We start from the raw sequence: 9,482 nt of genomic DNA, 5'->3' as shown, positions 1-9,482 counted from the left end.
CACGTGCATTTGACTTTGGGGACTCAACAGAGGGGTTAGGTCCATCTAGGACAGGTGTACCCGATAATTACAAGACCATCGTGATGCATCTTATGTGCTACATGTACATGATGTTAAAATAAGAATTGAGAGAAAACCAGAAGGAAGAAAATAGGAGAGAGAGAAAATTTACTTGGTTTTTAAAAAATCTCGGTATTTAAAAATTCAAAAACCCTGTCAAAATTTTACCCCAAAAACGATTATTATAAAATAAGATTGAATTATTCCTAAAAATAAAAGTGTCATCGTATTCCTGAAATATTGACCAAACTACGCGGGTTTGATTCTCACCGGATGTGAGATACGTAGGCAAACCTCATCGGTTCCGGCCCTAATTTTTAAAAATCCAAAAATATTTTCATTTAATTCCTTCTTTAGAAGTCTTTCTTTAGAAAATCCCAAATAAAAAAAATTTAAAACCAAAAATATTTTCTTTCTTTTTAAAAGTCTTTCATTCGAAAAAGAAAATCAAATCAAAATCCAAAAATATATATATATATTTCCTTCTTTAAAAGTCTTTCTTCGGAAAAAATAAAATAAAAATAAAAATTCAAAAAAAAAAATCTTTCTTCTTTAGAAGTCTTTCTTTTAAAAAATTCTCAAAAAAATTTAAAAAGAAATATATTAAAAAATTAAAATCCGAAAATATTTTCTTTACTCTTAAAGAAGTTTTTCTTTCAAAATTTTCCCTCCAAAAAAAAATAAAAAACTCAAAACTCAAAAATATGTTCGTTGTTAGAAGTTTTCGTGATTTGTTTTGTATATGAGTAAAAAACAATTAAGGAAAAAAGGATTAGTTTGTTTACTTTATTCTTGATCTTGCCTGAACTACGTGATGATCTAATTCATGCGGCGTCATGATACGTAGGCAATCCCCATCGGATTCGATCATAGCCATAAACAAATTGAGTGAAAAAATAAATCGAAAAAAGAAGAAGAAAATAATTAAGTTAAAAAGAAAGAAAAGAGTGACAAAAAAATAATAAAGAAAAACAAAGAGCGAAAAACAACAAAGAGAGAAAGAAAAAAGAAATCAAGGTATGAAAAAAAAAAGAAAAAAAAGAAAAAAGAAAAAAAAAGAGTCTCCCCAGAAGGAATGAGTTCACCCCTGTTGGTGAATCATACTCGAGCTTGTTCCAAAAAGTTAGTCAGACTAGGTCTACTACAGCCAGTAGCCCTGAACCGGCACACCGAGCTAATGCTAGATGTGAATACCACTCTGGAGCTGTGGGACATGATACGGAAGACTGTTGGATTCTTAAGAGAGCAGTGGAAGACTTCATCAAGGTCAAGACAATAGTGCTTATGGATGAAGAGGCCCCTAATATGATGAACAATCCTCTACCTACTCACACCAATGGGACAGTAGTCGGAATAATCTGTAAAGATGAGGAATTTGATCAAGCACTGAAAGTCACAGTAGCCATTGCCGCGGCAGAAGAGAAACCTAAAAACGGACGCCAAACCTGAAAAGTTCTCTGTCAGATGGGAGTCTCGGTAGCCGGTCTAGCTATCTTTTCTGCATCTGGATTATTTCAGGGTGTAATCCGGACGTTTTACTTTTACTGTCTTACTTTCTGATGTAAATCTTTCTTTTATAAAAATTTTAAAAAAAATCAAATCAAATGAAATTAATATTTCATTGTACAGGAATGTCTCTTTTCTTAATCCTGTCACCCTCCTTATTCTCTTTAAAGTTCTGTTAATACAGATTTTAATAACATGACATACTTGCGAACTTCATTCCTAGATCCTAAAATATTGTTAGACCTCGAAATAATGAATCAAGAAGTAGAATGTGTTAAAGATAAGGCTTGTGAGAAAATAAACAAAGAATTGGAACAGTAGGCCTAGGCCAAGTCCGAATGAAATCAGAAGAAGTTGAAATTCCCTCTATTCAGATTATTGTTGAAGCCGAGATTGAGGATAAAGATTGGGTCAAGAATCGATTGGAACAATTGACACTGATTGATGAAAAGCGATTGGTCGCAGTTTGTCACGGGCAGTTGTACCAACAAAGAATAGCCAGTGCCTACAACAAGAAAGTGCGGCTCAGGAAATTTGAAGTGGGGCAACTCGTTTTGAGATGTATCCTCCCGCATCATGAAGAAGCTAAAGGAAATTGGCTCCAAATTGATGCAGTCAAAAAGGTACTATATTTGACCCTTCACACAGCTTTAATGCTCAATGATTGGGATGACAAAGGCTTTTATTATCGCTACCCAAACACCATTAACTCTTTTTGCCACCCCTTTGAGCCGGTTACTTTTCTTTGATTATCCTCTTTGGAACCTGAAGGAGTTATTGAAAAAAACAAGAAAGAAAAAAAAGGAAAAGGAAAGAGAAAGAAAACAAAACAGATAGAAAGACAAAAGAAAAAAAAATAGTTCATGTTACCTTGAACTACGTTCGACTTGATTCCTAAAGGATACGTAGGCAGCCTATCTCTGGGGTTCAGTCACACCAAAATAAAAATCCACATTTTCAAAAAAAAAAAAAAAAACTAAAATTGGGGCACATGTTACAATGGTTCGACGATGGTTTCGCCTTAAAGGTTTCAAAGTTGTAATTCAATCCAAATCCTTTTTACCCAAATCCTTTTCAAGTCCTTCCGATTAATCAACGAGAATGTTCAAGAATTGGAGAATACAGTTACTTAGATCTAATATAACCAAATGAGAGAAATAAAATAAGAGTGTCTTATTGGTGAAAAAACCCTCACGCGCATCGTAGGTCGATGTCGAGCAGAGAAAATAAAAATAAGAGAGTCTTGTTAGTGAAAACCCGCAAAGGACACTATAAGGCGATGGTGAGAAGAGAAATGAGAGAGGTCAGTTAGTGAAAATCCGCAGAGAGCACTACTGATCGAAAAGAGGATCTTCACAGCCATTGGCATCGACACAGTCCTAGGCAAGGTTTCTCGGTTTCGAGTCAAAAGTTGTGTTGAATTGCTGAGAGTCGGACGGTTTACACAGATCATGCATCCAGTCCAAAAGCATGCCATGTTCATTGAAGTCCGCATGTACTCCCAGATAAGTCCTTTAATTTTTATTCCCCGAAAGGGACACCTCTTATTTAAACTCATTCCCCATTCCATTATTGTTTTCTTTGAATCCTTTTCGGTATAACTTCGTGTCAAAATAAAGGCAAAAAAAGGATGGTAGGACCGATTATAGGGCTCTCGTTTGAAGCAAACAGATACATTGAAAAGGCACCCAACCTCGGCAGGAGCATCATGTCAACCCCGACTGGCCATGGTGGCTGATTCTTTGAAATCAAAAACTCTCAAAAGGAGGAAATCAAATTGAAAGTGCCAACAAGGGCAAAATAAAGTTTAAAAGGTTAAGTCCCAAGGGGCTAACTGTTTTGGAAAAGTTTGAAAAGCCAAAGGTTTTCCAATGCTCTGAAATTGAAAGTCGAAAGTGAAATGCCACAAAGGCAAAATAAAGTTGAAAAGGTTAAGTCCCACGCGACCAACCATCATGTAAAAGTTTGAAAAGTCAAAGGTTCTTTGGGGCCAGAAATGCAAGTGGTATTCACGAAACATCTAGTGGCGAGTTGAAATCATCATCAAAAGAAGATGGGCACAAAGCCAAGCTGCCAAAGACATCAAGGCCACAAACCGACCACCACTTTTAAAACTCATAATTTTTCTTTGTTTGCAGCAGAAACAAAGCACTGCAGAATGGCGACTCCTAAAAGACAAATGTCACCAAAGGTATGTTTCCTCAAAATCTCCACTTTCCTTTAATTTTAGCATGCATCACTATTGTTCATACCTCTCATTTTCGTAGCTTAACCCCAGGTAGAACCTTTTCGTCTAGGGGGATCCAGCTCATAGTTCCGGGTAGAAGTACTCTTCGCTCAGGATATTTTACATAGCTTAACCCAGGTAGAACCTTTTCGCCTAGGGAGATCCAGCTCATAGTTCCGGGTAGAAGTACTCTTCGCTCAGGATATTTTACATAGCTTAACCCAGGTAGAACCTTTTCGCCTAGGGGGATCCAGTTCATAGTTCCGGGTAGAAGTACTCTTCGCTCAGGTTGTTTTTTGAAGCTTAACCCAGGTAGAACCTTTTCGCCTAGGAGGATCCAGCTCATAGTTCTGGGTAGAAGTACTCTTCGCCCAGGATTGTTTTTTGTAACTTAACCCAGGTAGAACCTTTTCGCCTAGGGGGATCCAGCTCATAGTTCCGGGTAGAAGTACTCTTCGCTCAGGTTGTTTTACGTAGCTTAACCCAGGTAGAAACATTTCGCCTAGGGGGATCCAGCTCATATTCCGGGTAGAAGTACTCTTCGCCAGGCTCGCTTTTTGCAGTTTAACCCAGGTAGAACCTTTTTGCCCAGGGGATTCATTTTCATTTCAGTAATACAGGGCACCAACCCCTGGTTACATTTCTTTTCCGTAAGACAGGGTGCCATCCCCTGTTTACATTTTCTTAACAATATCAGGGTACACCAATCCCTAGTCGCTTTTCCAATATAGGGTCTCCACTCCCTAGTTTCTTTTATTTTAGACATAGGGTCTCCATTCCCTAGTCTCTGATTTATTTTCGGGGTACACCATTCCCGACCTTTTATTGCTTTCAATAAAGAACTAGTTTTGAATTTTGTTACAATAACTCACGAAAATTTCCTAGTGCAAATTGGGGCAGAAAAATTTCCCTCGTTTGTTTGTTTTGGTGTATGAGTAGGTTTTACCTCGAGGCACAGGGTTCGAGATGGCCAAAAGAAGAAGTCTCAATTCAGAATAAAAGAAAAGAAAAAAATAGGTGGATCCAAAATGCAAAAGTAGTTGAAAAGATGTGGAATGCTCAAGATATGACTGAAGCCACGAGTATTGGAGTCCCGTTTTGATTAGAAGAAGCTATAGATCAATGAACTAGCACCTACAGCTAACGAGCATCAAGGTTTAGATGAGAGTCTAGTCTGCATGAAGAACCAGTCAAGACTCAAGATCAAGTTTCAGAAAACTCATAGATAGGAATCTTATAACTCATAGCTGATAGGCTTGTTGAGTTTCTTTTTTATTTTGATATAATAGCAGGACCACAGACTGGAGCCTCGACGGAACCTTACTCGACTCTTTAACTCATCATTTCACCATTCTCCTTGAACTACACGTGACCCGATTCCCCTATAACCCGGGATATGTAGGTTGTCCAAAATCAGGACTCGGTTACACCCTATCTTTTATTTTTTTTCCTTTTGAATAATGGTTTGGTAAAAAATTAGTCACATGGTTCACCTACTCTTTGCCTGAAAACTCTTCATGTTTTCATGCAAAGAGGGGCAGTTGTGAGCACCTAATTTTTTACTATATTTGAATTTTTACCAATTTCTACTATGTAAATATTTTTAAAAAATTAGTATATATATGTTTCAGCTTTGTTACATTTATTTATATAGGGTAAGAATTAAAAATAATTTAAAAAGTCAAATTATTACTAATAGTATTATTTTTATTTTTTATCTTTATTTTATAATAAAATAAATTAATAAAAAATAAATATTGTTTTTAATTTTCGGATAGGAATAAAATAATAGGAAAATTAAAAGTATAGAATAAAAAAAGTAAAAGTAAAAGTAGGTGGAAAATGTTTAATAAAAAAGTCAAAGAAAGTGGAAAATTAAAAAATAAAAGTAAAAGAATATAAAAATTTTAAAAATGAAAAGTAAGAGAAAGATAAAATTAAAAAATAAAAGTAAAGGTAGCTGAAATTTTGTTTAAAAAAAGTAAAAGAAAGTAGAAATTTAAAAAAGAAAAGTAAAATAAGTGGAAATTAAAAAAAAAAAGTAAAATAAGTAAAAAATAAAATAAAGTAAAGTAAAAAAAGTGAAAAATTAAAAAAAATAAAAGTAAAGGAAAGTGGGAAATTATTTATTTTTAAAAAAGAAGAAAAATGGGAAGTGGGAATGTTTTTTAATTAAAAAATAATAAAATAATAAAAAACAAAAATCTGAAAAATTTCGATTTTTTTTCCTATAAATAGAAGAGAAATGTGAGGAGAAAAGGAGGGAGAAAGAGAAAAAAAGAAGGGAGGAGGGAATTGAGAAAAATTATTTTTTCTTTTTCTACGCTAAACAAATTTCTACTCGTGTCATTCTTTTTTCGTCTTTCTTTTCAAAACCTCCAGCAAGTCATCACCCAAAACCCAACAAAAAATACTTCAAAATATCCCTTTCCACACTCCAAATAGTGGAGTCAATAGTCGATGTCGAGAATTCCGTTGGAGTTCCGTTGACTAGCCTTGATGTTCTTCTTCGCTTATGCTTGTTCGACGTTCATCTGAGTTATTATACCTATTCTTGAAGACTCATTTAGTTGGAAATTTTGCATTAAAGGTTTATTATTTCCTCTGTTCTTTTTATCTTATTTCATGTGATTTTATTTATTTGCCTTTAAATTTTATAAATAATAATGTAAATTAGTCCATAGAGATTATATGCTTAATTATGTTTCTAGAAATATGGTATTTAAGCTTGCTTTAAAGTTGGGAAGATTTGGACCCTAATAAGTTTGGGCTCCAATTGTTGGGCTATAGGGTATTGGTATATGATAGTTTATTTATTCAAATATCTAAAATCATACACTTCTTCCACAAGTAATTTCATAATTCATGACCTCACAATAATCTCAAAGTTTAGGAAGAATAATGAACATCGTTAGAGTGCTTTAGGCGCGCTTTTAATTAGTTTATCGCGATTATGTATACATTCGCGTGGCATAATTGTGATTTTCAAAATTAAAATCGAAGTATGTGTTCGCTCAACTTTGGTCAAAACAATCTTAATATAATAAAATGTTAATTGCGTGCATGTACACGTGACATGATTTTGACACAATAAACAAAACGGATTCACACACATGATTCGTTTCAAAAATAATTCTATATTTTAATATAAAAGCGGATAGATAAAATATGGAAACCAATAAATTACAGTTTATCTAAAATTAATTCAAGCCAAGTTGTAGTCAATAAAGCGGCCGTGCTAGAACCACGGGACTCGGGGAATGCCTTACACCTTCTTTCCGGTCAACAAAATTCCTTACCCGGACTTTGTTTTCGCAGACCAATAATAATTGAGTCAAACCTTTCTTTGACTAGGGATTCAAATAAAAGGTGACTTGGAACACCCAAAAAATTAATTCCAAGTGGCGACTCTGTAAATAAAATAATCCATATTCAAATTTGTCACTTTAATTGGAAAAACTCTTTAACCCATAACAATCCATAATACATATATCTTTTGGAAAAAAAAGAGGTGTGACAATAAATCTAGTCTAGTTTGGTAAGATAATAAATGTCATAAATAATATGTTTTAAGAAGTGTAAATTTTTTTAGTAAGTTAAATCCCAAAGTGAAATACCTCTATTAACATATTTGTAAGATGCTCCAGCCTCCAAGTACGGATGAACATCAACACCCATGCCACGACCCCAAATTTCCTCCGGAGGAGGTCGTGATGGTACCTAGTCTCTAAGATTAGATAAGTCTATAAATGCGGAATAATAATAGATATTTGAAATAAATAAACTACAATTCAAATAATTACAACTCCCAAAACCCAGTAGAGATAAGCCACAAGTTTCTAAGAATTTATCCTCAATGTCTCTATATATCAAGATCTAAAGAAAAAAAAAAAGAAGCAACAAAATAATGATAGAAGGGGACTCCGGAGTCTGCGGACGCTGACAGATATACCTCGAAATCTCCGTACACAGGTAACTCACTGATGTCTGGGCTGGTAAGATGTACCTGAATCTGCACAAAATGATGTGCAGAAGCGTAGTATGAGTACACCACAACAGTACCCAATAAGTGCCAAGCCTAACCTCGGTAGAGTAGTGACGAGGTCAGGTAAGGCCCTACTGGAAAATAAATAATGGCATGGTAAAATGTTTAACAATATAATAAAATAAAATGACAATGAAAATGAATCAAGTAGTATGTCACCATTTAATTATACCAAATAATGACAAATAATACCCCGTGGAAACAAAACATAATTCTTTTCAACATTAAGAAAAACAAAATCACAACAATAATGAAAGGCATCTGCGGCCATAAATCAACATCAACAAGGGCACTCCCGAGGTACCGCCTCGTAGTCCCAAATCATAAATAAATCACAATATCTCATTTCCTTATATCACCGCGGGAGCCTTCACAATTTATTTTAAAGAAAATATTTTTTCCGAAATAACATCCCGCGTTTTAGCCACCCTTATCACACCGCATGACTTCTAGTAGTTCCCCTACTAGCCACGCGTATCAAGCCACCCTTATCTCACCGCATGCGTTTCAACACCCAGACCTTATACCACAACATGCGTATCAATATCACAATATATCACAATTTGCACCTCAAGTGCCCAAATAATCAAATTTGTCAAAATAACAACATCAACAATATTTTTCCATAACAGGGAGTTCACGATTCAAGCACAATGAGTACAAAATCTCACAAAAATATTCAGGAATAAATCACTCAACAAAGTAATATTTAAATTTTTTTTAATATGTTGCTTCAATACCAAATTTAAAATGTCAAATACTTCATATTAATAATATTTAATTTCAAGAAAATCAACCTTCAAATAATGCATAAAATAATAGAAACCAAGTTTCAACTAAACAAGTAAAACAATTAGCAGGAAAAGGTCAAGCAAATTTAAAATATAAAAAATAATTTAATCAATGATGAAGAATATAACAAGGTAAAATTATTTAATTAATATGCAACAGTGATCTACATAATTTAAAAATATAATCTTCCACATTTAGCCCGTGTACACACTCCTCACCTCGTGGAACAATTATCACATCAATACCAATCCTAGGGGAACTTTCCCCCACACAAGGTTAGATAAGTCACTTACCTCGACTTTCTCCAATTTAATCCACTAGTAGGCCTTTTCCTCGATTATCTAACTCTGAATGGCTCGAATCTAGCCAAAATAATTCGATACAGTCAACAAAAATTACAGGAATCAAGTTCATAAGAAAATATTGTATTTCTCGAAATCCGGCGAAAGTTACAAAATATGAACGCCCATACAACCACGAGTCTAACCATACCAAAATTACTAAATTCCAATAACAATTCGGCTCTCAAATCCTCAAATTTATCCAAGAGAGTTTTCAAACTTTTCCAACTTAATTCACCAATTAAATGATAAAAACAGTGACGGATTCAGGTAATCTAACCAAAATTGAGTTAAAAACACTTACCCCAATATTTTCTCTAAAAATCTCCCGAAAATCGCCTCTCCCTGAGCTCCAATTCGTCAAAAATAAAAAATGGGACGAAGTCCTATTTTCTGAACTTGAACTCTCTGTCCAGTGGTCTCTTCTTCGCGAAGCACAAAAATGTGCTGCCTAACTTTCCTCTTTGCGAACGCGAGGGTCTACTCGCGAACACGATGCCTTACCAAAATT

The 9,482-nt window shown here is 34.5% G+C and overlaps 1 protein-coding gene across 1 annotated transcript; it reads left to right on the top strand.

Annotated features, from left to right (window-relative positions):
• Positions 1–1,904: 1,904 nt before the first annotated feature.
• On the top strand, positions 1,905–2,315 carry LOC138905518 (uncharacterized). The gene has a single exon (XM_070194040.1). The coding sequence runs from the start codon at positions 1,905–1,907 to the stop codon at positions 2,313–2,315; it is 411 nt and encodes a 136-aa protein (XP_070050141.1).
• The last annotated feature ends 7,167 nt before the right edge of the window (positions 2,316–9,482 follow it).

The sequence above is a fragment of the Nicotiana tomentosiformis genome, chromosome 2 (genome assembly GCF_000390325.3).
Source record: "Nicotiana tomentosiformis chromosome 2, ASM39032v3, whole genome shotgun sequence".
Taxonomy (NCBI): Eukaryota; Viridiplantae; Streptophyta; class Magnoliopsida; order Solanales; family Solanaceae; genus Nicotiana; species Nicotiana tomentosiformis.
Note: the sequence above shows the minus strand (reverse complement) of the source record. Positions and strands in the feature narration are given on the sequence as shown.

What these genes read in the sequence shown, in the direction of transcription:
- LOC138905518 (XM_070194040.1), top strand. Translation starts at nt 1,905, where the DNA reads ATGAAATCAGAAGAAGTTGAAATTCCCTCTATTCAGATTATTGTTGAA.